The sequence below is a fragment of the Pangasianodon hypophthalmus genome, chromosome 7 (assembly GCF_027358585.1).
Source record: "Pangasianodon hypophthalmus isolate fPanHyp1 chromosome 7, fPanHyp1.pri, whole genome shotgun sequence".
Lineage (NCBI taxonomy): Eukaryota > Metazoa > Chordata > Actinopteri > Siluriformes > Pangasiidae > Pangasianodon > Pangasianodon hypophthalmus.
In genome coordinates, this window is record NC_069716.1 from 3,935,999 (window position 1) to 3,950,788 (window position 14,790).

General features: G+C 34.2%; 2 protein-coding genes across 2 annotated transcripts; both read right to left on the minus strand.

Annotated features, from left to right (window-relative positions):
* Positions 1-948: 948 nt before the first annotated feature.
* LOC128318571 (uncharacterized) lies at positions 949-2,782 on the minus strand. The gene is made up of 6 exons (XM_053235263.1): positions 2,740-2,782; positions 2,159-2,539; positions 1,864-1,980; positions 1,647-1,727; positions 1,504-1,541; positions 949-1,139 (listed from the first exon to the last, which is right to left on the minus strand). The coding sequence occupies exons 1-6, from the start codon at positions 2,780-2,782 to the stop codon at positions 993-995; spliced, it is 807 nt and encodes a 268-aa protein (XP_053091238.1). The 3' UTR covers positions 949-992.
* Positions 2,783-6,941: 4,159 nt separating this feature from the next.
* On the minus strand, positions 6,942-8,762 carry LOC128318620 (uncharacterized). Its single transcript, XM_053235596.1, has 6 exons — positions 8,759-8,762; positions 8,187-8,567; positions 7,892-8,008; positions 7,682-7,762; positions 7,533-7,576; positions 6,942-7,135 (listed from the first exon to the last, which is right to left on the minus strand). The coding sequence occupies exons 1-6, from the start codon at positions 8,760-8,762 to the stop codon at positions 6,989-6,991; spliced, it is 774 nt and encodes a 257-aa protein (XP_053091571.1). The 3' UTR covers positions 6,942-6,988.
* Between the last annotated feature and the right edge of the window lie 6,028 nt (positions 8,763-14,790).

Genomic DNA, 14,790 nt, shown 5'->3' on the forward strand with positions numbered 1-14,790 from the left:
CATTCAGGAAAACAAAGTAAACATAGGAAAAAATATAGAAGAAAGAAAACAACAACAACAACAACAAAAATTGGCCTTAAAAGAGGTTGGAAGGCAGTTTTTCAGCAGATCGTGTATTAGGATCAATATATCAGTTGCCCTTGTTGTACTTTTACTGCTGATTTAATAATCCCCACTGCATTCACTGGTTTCTCACTTACACTGGAAAACCTCACACCACTATCTGACCCTCTAAAATAATCCATTTATAAGGCATAACTGTCAATGTCCTTTCACTAGTGCTGCAAATGTGAGCACAGAGATGGGTGAATAAAACAAGCCCCGCCCCCAATGAATCTGTTAATGTGGATGTCACGGTCCTTGAATTATGTTTAAGGCCAATGAACAACCTTTTTGAGAATACACCAGTAATGGAAAATTACTTTTATTTAAACTCTGAAATTTTCAGAAATATGTTTGATTTATTTATTTTTTTCACTCTTTTAATGAGATTGCTCTTTACATTTATTGTGTCTTCAGCAAAAGGCAGAGTTTTACAAATGAGGCCACAAAATCTGAAGTCATACAAATATGTATTTTTTACAAGTTCACTGTTACTGGTAGTTAGATATATGGCACTTGAAATAAAGGTCAAAAAATCAAGAGTTACATTAAACGTGTAAATAAATAAACCTGTGGCATAGAAGATTAGCTACACAGCAAAAAAAAAAAAAAAAAAAACATGATAACTTGAATAGAAGGCATTTTTTAAATTATTCTTACTGTGAGATTACTGTAAAAAAGAAATCACAAGATTATCTCTAGACATCTCTGTTTTTTCTATTGGCATATAATTTTACTTCTAGAAATAGATACATAATTCAGTCAAATAAGACAATTTCAAGTTTCTTTTCATCTCATAATCAAAAATGTGGAACAAATTAGTGTATAGTCAAGATATTTTCACTTGGTAAAATATTTTCACTGTTTTTACAGTGTAATAGTACCATGTGTTATGAATCATTTATGTTACATCTTACAGTTTTATTCACATCAGAGTACACACACTCATCTGATGGGCCAGTTTTTCTTTTTCCAACTTTGGCTTTCTGCTTGGAGAATTTCAAAGCTGCATAATTCAGCATTTCTGCTTCATAATCCTGAATAATATGACAAAAATATAATAATAATAATAATAACAATAATAATAATAATAATAATAATAATGCAAAAACATAATAACAAGTCCAGCTCAAAGTAATAACCATACAATATGGGTAACTGCACAATACACACAAATTACACAGAACAAGAGCAGCATCAAAATAAAAAGCTTGGAATTGTTGTGCAAATCTCATCAAATTAATAATATAAATTATATTCAGAACATGATAACAAGTAGCATATGAATGTAGCAACATTTCACATATATAAGTAGCAAAATTAGTAGTCAGACTCATCTACAGAAATAAACAGAATTACCCGTACAGTATGTAATTGTATAGAATTTTCTTGCACACGTACCTGCCTTGTTCCTGGAGAGTTTTCTATAGAAGCATTTACTATAAATACAGAAACACACCTATTAGTCTTTCTGATAGAACTAATGGTACCTGTACTTATTCATTTATAATTAATCTGATCACAAAAGCACTTACTTTTATCACATTTTCTTCTCCTCAGTGTGAAATAAATGAGGCAGAAAATCAGAAGTGCACACAAACCCAAAGCCGTTCCCAAACCGAGCACTGTCGAATGTAGAGATCTAGTCATTTCTGATACTGTTATTTCACCACATTACATTTACACCAGTACAGATGATTTTCTAGGTGAATTATACTTCAGGATTTATGGATAATTAATTAATTATAAACTACATCTTACCTGTTTTCTCTTGTGTGTTCATGTTAGTGCTGTTTCCATGCAGTGTTGGTTCACACACCACTGAATTATCACACAGAGCTGGTGTAGATGTTTCTGATGCAATAGTAACATTCTCACCTATAAACATTTATCATGATTCACTAAAAGTCTGTAACTCAGTGTTGTTGAAGAAAACACACTTCGCATTTCACTACTTCACTATTATTTGTCTCCCAGGTTGAACATGCTAATGGTAATAAGGAAAAATATCACTACATTAAACCAGGAGCTTAATCAATTTTAGTGGAAATCCTACCTTTAATTTTTAAATAAGTTCCATCTGCAAACACAAGGTCGGGTGTTGTCAGTGCACAGTAGTACATGGCTTCATCAGACTGAATGGTGTTTAAAATGGTCATATTGAAGCAGTTTGAAGATTTTTCTATTTTGAAACGAGACTTTTGGAATCCATTGTAAAACGTCTCTCCGCCACTTTTATATACAGTGACTATAATCTGAGGTTTTTTTCTGTTTAGTTGCTTAAACCAGCCAATTATCCCGATTTCCTTTTCAGAAATACAACACCGCAGAGTAGCCGAGTCTCCAATATCCACACTGAGCTCTTTATCAGGCTGATAAACTAGTGACTCTGTGGGGGATTGTGCAGTAACCCAGCATCTACCAGTTTGGACTGTATCTAGAAAAGGAAATGCATTAATTAAGTAAATAATTTATTTCAGATATTATTATATAAAGCTATTAAACATCACCTTAAATGAATAACATTAAAGTTTCTTCTACATACAACCGCATACTAAATGCTTTAAAGTAATAGTCTCCATAGATTTTTTAAAAATACATCAAACTACATGGGAATAATTTGCTCATATTACTTACACATTGTGCTGAAGATCAAAATTAAAATCCAGAAACAAGTCATTTTTCATTTCTCAGAAATTCTACAGTGTTTGTATCTCATTTATCAACAGAATATGAATGCGCTTGAAGCATGGCTTGAATTTATATCTATACTATAGGCGGTCTGTACTGAGCATGCCCCAGAATATGACATGATTGGTTGTAATTTTATAAAAAAAAACACATGATAAGCAAGCACACTATTCTGATCTGCCTACATCTACCCCACATATTTCCATATTTGTGTTTTGGTGTCGCACAGAGATATCATGACAAAGATGTTTTTGACAAAATGGAAAATGTGGGTTATTTTTACTCTCTCATGTGCCTACACTAACATCTCATTGTTTATTTTAATTGTCCTCTGAATGCAACTGGTTTGTATGAAATCTTGCCTATTTAATAAAGGTCATTTGGACCAGAGTAATGCATTTGAATTTTGGCATTTGACTTTTATTATTGAAGAACATGACAACAGTGTTGAAATTACGGCGGAGTCAGATGGAGCTTAGCTCCCCAAAAGAGTCATGAAATCCTTTAAAAACAATAAAAGCTGATGATTGGGGAACAGGTCTGGGATACTAATTTATTATTTATACCATCTGTATAAGATGCATATGAGAATCTGTCTGACACATAGATAGTACAGTATTATGGAGTAATATACAGTCAGGTCCATAAATATTGGGACAGTGACACAGTTTTGGTAATTTTGCCTCTGTACACCACCACAGTGGATTTGAAATGAAGCAGTCAAGATGTGACTGAAGCGTAGACTTTCAGCTTTAATTCAAGGGGTTTAACAAAAATATTGCATTAACCGTTTAGGAATTACAGCCATTTTTTACAGAGTTCCTCCATTTTCACAGGCTCAAAAGTAATGGGACAAACTAATATAATCATAAATATTAGGATTATTTTTATTACTTGGAGGTAAATCCTTTGCAGTCAATGACTACCTGAAGTCTGGACCCCATGGACATCACCAAATGCTGAGTTTCCTCCCTTGAGATGATTTGCCAGGTCTTTACTGCATCCATCTTCAGTTGCTGCTTGTTTGTGGGTCTTTCTGCCTTCAGATTTGTCTTCAGTAAGTGAAAAGCAGCTCAGTTGGGTTGAGGTCAGGTGACTGAATCGGCCATTTAAGAACATTTAATTTCCAAGCTCTTGGGCTGCTTTCACAGTATGTTTTGGGTTGTTATCCATCTGTACTGTGAAGCGCTGTCCTATCAGTTTTGCAGCATTTGACTGAATGTGAGCAGAAAGTATAGCTCTGTACACTTCAGAATTCATCCTGCTGCTTCTATCAACAGTCACATTATCAATAAACCCCAGTGACCCAGTTCCATTGGCGGCCAAACATGCCCATGCCATAACACTGCCTCCACATGTTTGACGGATGATGTGGTATGCTTTGGATCATGAGCCCTTCTTTTCCTTCTCCATACTTTTTTCTTCCCATCATTCTGGTACAAGTTAATCTTGCATCAGAACTGGTCAGGCTTTTTTTATAGGTTTTTTAGCAAAGTCTAATCTGGCCTTTGTGTTCTTGTGTGTTACCAGCGGTTTGCATCTTGAGGTAAACCGTCTGTATTTACGTTCATGAAGGTGGCTCTTGATTGTAGACTTTGACAATGATAGGCCTACCTCCTCCAGAGTGTTCCTGACTTGGCTAGATGTTGTGAAGGGGTTGTTCTTCAATAAGAAAAGAATTCTGCAATCATCCACTTTAGTTGTTTTCTGTGGTCTTCCAGGCCTTTTGGTGTTGCTGAGCTCGCCAGTGCATTCCTTCTTTTTAAGAATGTACCAAATTGTTGATTTTGCCCTCCTAAAGTTTCTGCTATCTCTCCGATAGGTCTGTTTTGGTTTTTCAGCCTAATGATGGCCTCCTTCACTTGCATCAACACCTCTTTGGATGGCATATTGAGAGTTCCCATGAACAGCTACCAAATGCAAATTCACCACTTGGAATCAACTCCAGACCTTTTATCTCCTTAATTTATCATGATATAAGGAGGAAACAGGCCACAGCTGGCCAGTAAACTGCTTATCAGTCAATTGTCCCATTACTTTTGAGCCTGTGAAAATGGAGGAACTCTGTAAAAAATGGCTGTAATTCCTAAACGGTTAATGCAATATTTTTGTTAAACCCCTTGAATTAAAGCTGAAAGTCTACGCTTCAGTCACATCTTGACTGCTTCATTTCAAATCCACTGTGGTGGTGTACAGAGGCAAAATTACCAAAACTGTGTCACTGTCCCAATATTTATGGACCTGACTGTATATCTGTTTCAATGCCTGAAATGAATTAAACAGTATATCTGTAGCTGCCTATGCAGGACATCTTTGGAAATACTGAATGTATTCCTGAGCTTATACTTAAAAGCAGCATCAAAAATTGGATTAAACATTAAAACACTCCAAATTGTGACACGTACTGGGAGCCCCTCACCCCCACCATCCTAAAAGATACAACAAGTTATCATCAATGTAAACCATGTGTGTCTCCCCTGTATGCACATTGCTGAAGGCCTCAAATGAACCACCACAACATCCTCCCTGGCCAAGAAAGCCCAGCAAGTCCTATTCTGTCTCAGGAGGCTGCAAAAAGTCAAATGTGTCACTTGGAATATTTGTAAAAAATAAACAAAGGAACCCATCTACAGTATAGTTGGCACACCACTAACCCCCTTATCAGGAATCTACCTCCAGCACTATAAAACAAGAGCATGCAGAGAAACCAAAGTTTCTATCGATCGTAAGCACAGTCTCTTCTGCCTACTAGCATCTGGTAAGAGGTACTGCAGCATTGAGCAACAACCAGCAGACTCTTTTTAAACCAGACTCCAGCAGCGATTTTTAAACTTGGGTGTGGAATAAAGTTACACATACACAGCTTAAATTTTTTTTTTAGTAATTAAACTTTATTTAATAATCTCCATTGGTATCATGTGTTTATAATAATCGGATGGTCAAATAAATTGCATGATCATAGTTTTCATGTGCTAAAAGAGAGAAACCAATAAAATAAAAACTCCATAATCATTGATGATTGTATGCACTGTGTATTGAAAACCCTGAACTGTACAATAGATTTTATGGCGTAGTTTCTGGAAGGATTCATCTTTGCTGTTTGATGCTTCACTTTGGTTAATTTAAAGTGTTTGAAGGAGTTTTACTCAACACTCAACGCAGAACAATATTACTTCCGTGTTTTGGGCACCACATTCAGGAAAACAAAGTAAACATAGAAAATATAGAACAACGAAAACAACAACAACAAAAAATTGGCCTTAAAAGCGGTTGGAAGGCAGTTTTTCAGCAGATTGTGTATTAGGATCAATATATCAGTTGCCCTTGCTGTACTTTACCGCTGATTTAATAATCCCTACTGCATTCACTGGTTTCTCACTTACACTGGAAAACCTCACACCACTATCTGACCCTCTAAAATAATCCATTTATAAGACATAATTGTCAATGTCCTTTCACTAGTGCTGCAAATTTGAGCACAGAGATGGGTGAATAAAACAAGCCCCGCCCCCAATGAATCTGTTAATGTGGATGTCACGGTCCTTGACTTATGTTTAAGGCCAATGAACAACCTTTTAGAAAATACACCAGTAATGGAAAATTACTTTTATTTAAACTCTAAAATTTTCAGAATTATGTTTGATTTATTTATTTTTTTCACTCTTTTAATGAGATTGCTCTTTACATTTATTGTGTCTTCAGCAAAAGGCAGAGTTTTACAAATGAGGCCACAAAATCTGAAGTCACACAAATATGTATTTTTTACAATTTCACTGTTACTCATAGTTAGATATATTGCATTTGAAATAAAGGTGAAAAAAATCAGGAGTTACCTTAAACGTGTAAATAAATAAACCTGTGGCATAGAAGATTAGCTACACAGCAAAAAAAAAAAAAAAACCATGATAACTTGAATAGAAGGCATTTTTTTAATTATTCTTACTGTGATATTACTGTAAAAAAAATCACAAGATTATCTCTAGACATCTCTGTTTTTTCTATTGGCATATAATTTTACTTCTAGAAATAGATACATAATTCAGTCGAAATAAGACAATTTCAAGTCTCAGATTATTATTTGTTTAATAATCTTTTCATCTCATAATGAAAAATGTGGAACAAATTAGTGTATAGTCAAGATATTTTCACTTGGTAAAATATTTTCACTGTTTTTACAGTGTAATAGTACCATGTGTTATGAATCATTTATGTTACATCTTACAGTTTTATTCACATCAGAGTACACACACTCATCTGATGGGCCAGTTTTTCTTTTTCCAACTTTGGCTTTCTGCTTGGAGAATTTCAAAGCTGCATAATTCAGCATTTCTGCTTCATATTCCTGAATAATATAACAAAAATATAATAATAATAATAATAATAATAATAACAACAATAATAATAATAATAACAATAATAATAATAATAATAATAATAATAATAATAATGCAAAAACATAATAACAAGTCCAGCTCAAAGTAATAACCATACAATATGGGTAACTGCACAATACACACAAATTACACAGAACAAGAGCAGCATCAAAATAAAAAGCTTGGAATTATTGTGCAAATCTCATCAAATTAATAATATAAATTATATTCAGAACATGATAACAAGTAGCATATGAATGTAGCAACATTTCACATATATAAGTAGCAAAATTAGTAGTCAGACTCATCTACAGAAATAAACAGAATTACCCGTACAGTATGTAATTGTATAGAATTTTCTTGCACACGTACCTGCCTTGTTCCTGGAGAGTTTTCTATAGAAGCATTTACTATTAATACAGAAACACACCTATTAGTCTTTCTGATAGAACTAATGGTAACTGTACTTATTCATTTATAAGTAATCTGATCACAAAAGCACTTACTTTTATCACAAATTCTTCTCCTCAGTATGAAATAAGTGAGACAGAAAATCAGAAGTGCACACAAACCCAAAGCCGTTCCCAAACCGAGCACTGTCGAATGTAGAGATCTAGTCATTTCTGATACTGTTATTTCACCACATTACATTTACTTCGGTACAAATGATTCTCTATATGCTTTATGAATTAAGGATGATTAATTAATTATAAACTACATCTTACCTGTTTTCTCTTGTGTGTTCATGTTAGTGCTGTTTCCATGCAGTGTTGGTTCACACACCACTGAATCATCACACAGAGCTGGTTTCGATGTTTCTGATGCAATAGTAACATGCTCACATATAAACATTTATCATGATTCACTAAAAGTCTGTAATTCAGTGTTGTTGAAGAAAACACAGTTAGCATTTCACTACTTCACTATTATTTGTATTCTAGGTTGAACATGCTAATGGTAATAAGGAAAAATATCACTACATTAAAACAGGAGCTTAATCAATTTTAGTGGAAATCCTACCTTTAATTTTTAAATAAGTTCCATCTGCAAACACAAGGCTGAGTCTCGTCAGTGCACAGTAGTACATGGCTTCATCAGACTCAATGGTGTTTGAAATGGTCATATTGCAGCAGTTTGAAGATCTTTCTATTTTGAAACGAAACTTTTGGAATCCACTGTAAAATGTTTCTTGACCACTTTTATATACAGTGACTATAATCTGAGGTTGTTTTCTGTTTAGTTGCTTAAACCAGGAAATTATCCCGATTTCTTTTTCAGAAACACAACACTGCAGAGTAGCTGAGTCTCCGATATCCACACTGAGCTCTTTATCAGGCTGATAAACTGGTGACTCTGTGAGGGATTGTGCAGTAACCCAGCGTCTATCAGGTTGGACTGGATCTAGAAAAGCAAATGGATTAATTAAGTAAATAATGTATTTCAGATATTATTATGCATAAAGAGTTATTAAAGATCACCTTAATGGAATAACATTAGAGTTCCTTCTACATACATAGAATAACAGGCTTCTCATTAATTTATTTTTCAAAATACACTAAAATGGATGGGAATAATTAGCTCATATTACTTACACATGGTGCTAAAGATCAAAATTAAAATCCATGAAGCAGCCATTTTTCATTTCTTAGAAATTCTACAGTGTTTGTATCTCATTTAACTACAGAATATGAATGCGCTTGAAGCATGGTCTGAATTTATATTTATACTATAGGCGGTCTGTACTGAGCATGCCCCAGAATATGATGTGATTGGTTGTAATTTAAAAAAAGACATGATAAGGAAGCACATGGTATTGTGATCTGCCTACATCTACCCCACATATTTCCATATTTGTGTTTTGGTGTTGCACAGAGATATCATGACAAAGATGTTATCACAAAATGGAAAATGTGGGTTACTTTTACACTCACATGTGCCTACACTAACATCTCATTGTTGCTTATTCTAATTGCCCTCTGAATGGAACTTGTTTGTACAAAGAATCAAATATGTTGCTTGGATTAGTGAGTCTGCAAAATGATGTAAATATAAATGAAGCAGTTACACACAGACTTGGCCCTGTACACCCTATAGTCACCACCCTGTTACGTGGGACTTCCAGTGTTGTGTTGAGCTGAACTGTGAATTGTATTGAAGTGTATGATATAACTGAACATCTTCATATGTATTTGTATTTAATTGTCAAATAATAGCCAGTAAGGTCAAGGCCTGCTCTGTGACCTGAAACAGATCTGTCTTAGCACAAGGTCTGTTTCTGTCACAATATAAAATATATAAGAGTGTATAACTGTCAGTGAATTTAAGTACATAAATTACTCTAAATACAGGAAAATTTCTTCAGTTTTTTAATGTAACTTAATTTTTGTACATCTAGCTTTTACTACCAGAGCTGGATGAGTGAGAATTTATTGCCACCTAGTGGGAGATAGCAGTGTATATTTAACTCATGATTCAATTGTTTAAAGATGTTTCCTATAAATGAAACCTCAGCAGTTACAGTGACACTGAGTTACAGCATTGTGAGTTTAAATCCCAGAACTGTGCATGTTGGAGCCTGAGTGAGACCCTAAACTCTAAACTGCTCAGCTTTACATCTGGATTAAAATAGCTTTAGATTAATAAAAGGATCTACCAGTAAATGTAAGTGTCAGTAGATGGGAAAAAGTGATGTTAAGGCAAGACGCTACAGTTAGAAATGACAATTTTGGACAATCATTTTTCAGATTTCTTGATTAAATGATAAATAAATAACATTGCAACAAACTGTTCAAACTGTAAATATTGTACCCTGAAGAGTGCGTTCACAATGAAATGAATATTTTACTCCTAACATCATTCAAGGACTAGATTTAAGGCATTATAAAGTATGCAGATTTGAAATGATCATGAAATGATCAACCTTCTTGAAATGATCAGATGAAGCTGTTTTCCTGCTAAACCCGAGCTATCAGGAGTCTCCCATTGTTTTATTAGTTCTTAATCCTAAAACATTAAAATCTATAAAATATTATAGTGTTGTGCTACACACTGTTACTCACTGGTAGATAGTGTTTGTAGTGAAGGTGGAGAAAAGCATAAAAAAGTGTGTGATGATGACAGTGAGAGAGAGACTGAGAGCAGAAATGTGAGAGTTTGAGATCAGAGAGAAGCTCAATGAGGAGTTAAAGTTCGTCGCTGTCCGTGGTGTTGAAACTCTTGTGACGAAACAGTGCATCTCGGTTACCATAGCAACAGGAACCACAGAACAACAGTCAACTACAAATACAGTGTTAATGCACCTCAATAACCTTTCTGATGAGCAAGTGAATCAGGTACTGAATCAGTGAATCAATGAATCCATGAATCAACAGCTGGTATAGGCCATTATTTAAAGATAAATATCTTTAAAAAAAAAAAAGGAAGTAAATAAATACATTCTGCAACAGAAATATCAAGATTAAACCAGGTACAGGCCTAACTACTGAAAAAAATCTTGTTTGTTTATGTTTATGAGAGGCATAGGCACTGAGACGCACTGGTATAATCATCAAAATTAATGTTCATTAACCATGATAAATGTTTTTGCATATATTATTATAGCAGATAATAAAATCACAGATGTACTGACTTGTCCCTGTGAGAAACCAGCTTTTCTTTTCCCATTTCTTCATTTGCATTAATGTTTAAACAGGGAACCTCTACAGTTAAGGAAAATGTTTAATGTTGTTCAGGGGAGGGTAAAAAGGTAGCACACAGGAAGTGATGTAATAACTGCAGGTTTTCTGTAAAGCTGAGTCTACATGGTTATAGGAGGGGCCCCTCCAAAACTGCTTATCAGGTCATCCAGTTCTGTATGTATGTATGGTTGTAGTTTTATATTACAGACAACATCTTACAGAATGATTATTTATTTAAAAAAAAAAAACTGAGAAAATTAAATAAAATATGTAAGATATAACGCTAAAATATAATGGTTTCACCTAGTAACCACTGTACATATATTGTCCATTATGACACTGTGCATGATGGGTATTTTGCACATTTATGCTTTATGCTGAAACCAAAAGTGTGTGCTGAGGAAATAGCAAGACTGTTGGTAGAAGCCTTTCAGATATCAGATTCTTGATGTAGTGAGAGTGAGTGCAGTGGTGAAGATTATGAGGAAGATCAGAGCAGTTATGGAGAAGAGAGAAATAAAAGTGAACGAGGCAGTGAAAGTGACACAGCCGTAATGTAGACTAGAGCAGTGAGGTGAACCGAAGTAGTGATGAAGATCAGGGCACTGACTAGACAGTAAAGGGTTTAGGGTTTATAACAAAATGAAACCAGATAATGAATTCATAGAGTAAACTGCCTATAATATGAAAAATTAAATAATATAATAAACACCACTTAATGCACAGTGATTGCTAAAAGAAACTACCTCAGAAATTACATTTGACCCTGAGTCCAGAAAATCTACCAGCAAATTTAATGTTAATAGTTTCTAATTTCTTTAAATCAATTAATCTGACATTTTGAAAGGAATTCTGTGTGTGTGTGTGTGAAAGTCAGCATTAGAGACTGGAGATGCTGAATGCACTTCACAGTTGGTCAAAGCTGTTGCTGGTGTCAGTTGTGGTCAGAGTTTGCTTATGAGCTATTGTTAGTCTTCCTGTAGAAGCGCAGCAAAGTGCCAACGGCTACTTGTGCAAAATGCTGTGACTGCAATAAACAGGATGTAATAATACACATCAAAGTCAACCTAAGTGTCTATCTTTAAACAGATCATGTGGTTCTTACACTAGTGTCTGGTCGATGTTTAAGTCTCCGGTGTGTCAGTTCACTCAGAGCCGAGATCTACTGTTAAACAATCTGGATTATCTGCATTTTCTGTTCAGTGAATAAAATTTTTCATGAAACTCGGAAAGTTCGGGTTAAAAATATGACATTTCTTTTTAGAAACAAGTGTTTGGGATAGGTGTACTGTAGAACGCAGAGCGATGACTTGTTAAATATACAGCATCAACAGATAGAATGATATAAACTCACATGGATTACACATTATATTATACATATTTATTTATACATTTGATTATATTCTATAATAATAATAATAATAATAATAATAATAATAACCTTTAGCATAGCAGGAGTTCAGCTAATACTATCTTGTGTTCATGTTAGACTTGTGTTTATGTTATATATTACAGTTTCACATACATCACATCAGAGTACACCAAATCATCCCTTCCTCCAGGTTTGACTTTATTCTTGAAGAATTTCAAAGCTGCATAATTCAAGGTGTCAAAATGAGATTCCTGAAAAAAAGAATTAAATAATTGAATTATGAAATCAGTATATAGTGTGTGTGTGTGTGTGTGTGTGTGTGTGTGTGTGTGTGTGTGTGTATACAGGATCAGTGTAGGAGCAGCACTGAGCAGATATTATTTGGGCGGTGGATGAGACTCAGCAGTGACACGAACACAGTGCTGAGAAAAGCTCCATCAATCAACATGTAGTTAAATGTAGACCATTATAAGTAACACTATTTGACTAGAGCATCATATAAAAAAGCATATATACAAAATATGCATAAGGAAAGAAATGTAACTAGTGAAGTAGTGAGATTTCTCCATGACTAAAGAAGACAGTCATATCTAAGAAAACAGTAATGTACAATATATAATCATGCATAGTTTTTCTTCCATAAACTACAGTTTAAATACATAAAATGTTTACATATCTGCACACGTACCTTTCTCATTCCTGAAGAGATTTCTGTAAAGCTGTTCACTATTAAAACACAAATACACTTATTTAATCATGCAGAAAGAACTGAACTCAATAATTACTATCTGATGAGAAATACACTTACTTTTATCACAATTTCTTTTCCAGAGTAGGAAATAGGTTAGAAATAAAATCAGAAGTGCACACAAACCCAAAGCCGTTCCCAAACCGAGCACTGTCAGATATATAGATAAAAAGAAATAACATTTCTGAAACTGTAATTTCATTTCATATTACTGAATTTACACTGAACACATTAAAAATTGGATAAGAGCAGATGATTTTCCAGACAAATTAAGAATTATGAATTCAAGATTAATGAATAAATTAATTTCATGACTCCTTACCTGTTTTCTCCTGTGTGTTCATGTTAGTGCTGTTTCCACGCACTGTTGGTTCACACACCACTGAATTATCACACAGAGCTGGTTTAGATGTTTCTGATGCAATAGTAACATGCTCACCTATAAACATTTATCATGATTCACTAAAAGTCTGTAACTCAGTGTTGTTGAAGAAAACACAGTTAGCATTTCACTACTTCATTATTATTTGTATTCTAGGTTGAACATGCTAATGGTAATAAGGAAAAATATCACTACATTAAACCAGGAGCTTAATCAATTGTAGTGGAAATCCTACCTTTAATTTTTAAATAAGTTGCATCTGCAAAAACAATGTCGGGGGATGTCAGTGCACAGTAGTACATGGCTTCATCAGACTGAGTGATGTTTAAAATGGTCGTCTTGAAGCAGTTTAAATGTTTTTCTGTCTGAAAACCAGGATTTTGGAATTCAATGGAAAATGTTCCTCCAACATTTTGAAAGATTTTGACTATAATCTGAGGCTGTTTTCTGTTTGGTTGCTTAAACCAGGCTATCATCCCAACTACTTTTTCAGTAACACAACACTGCAGAGTAGCCGAGTCTCCGATATCCACACTGAGCTCTTCATCAGGCTGATAAACTGGTGACTCTGTGAGGGATTGTGCAGTAACCCAGCGTCTACCAGGTTGGACAGGATCTAGAAAAGGAAATGCATTAATTAAGTAAATAATGCATTTCAGATATTATTATGCATAAAGAGTTATTAAAGATCACCTTAATGGAATTGCATTAGAGTTCCTTCTACATACATAGAGTAACAGGCTTCTCATTAATTTATTTTTCAAAATACACTAAAATGGATGGGAATAATTTGCTCATATTACTTACACATGGTGCTAAAGATCAAAATTAAAATCCATGAAGCAGCCATTTTTCATTTCTTAGAAATTCTACAGTCTTTGTATCTCATTTAACAACAGAATATGAATGCGCTTGAAGCATGGTCTGAATTTATATTTATACTATATGCGGTCTGTACTGAACACGCCCCAGAATATGACATGTGATTGGTTGTAATTTAAAAAAAGACATGATAAGGAAGCACATGGTATTGTGATCTGCCTACATCTACCCCACATATTTCTATATTTGTGTTTTGGTGTTGCACAGAGATATCATGACAAAGATGTTATGACCGAAAGGAAAATGTGGGTTACTTTTACTCTCACATGTGCCTACACTAACATCTCATTGTTTATTTTAATTGTTCTCTGAATGCAACTTATTTGTACAAAGAATCAAATATGTTTCTTGGATTAGTGAGTCTGCCAAATGATGTAAATATAAATGAAGCAGTTACACACAGACTTGGCCCTATACACCCTATAGTCACCACCCTGTTACGTGGGACTTCCAGTGTTGTGTTGAGCTGAACTGTGAATTGTATTGAAGTGTATGATATAACTGAATGCATTCATATGTATTTGTATTTAATGTTCAAATAATAGCCAGTAAAGTCAAGGCCT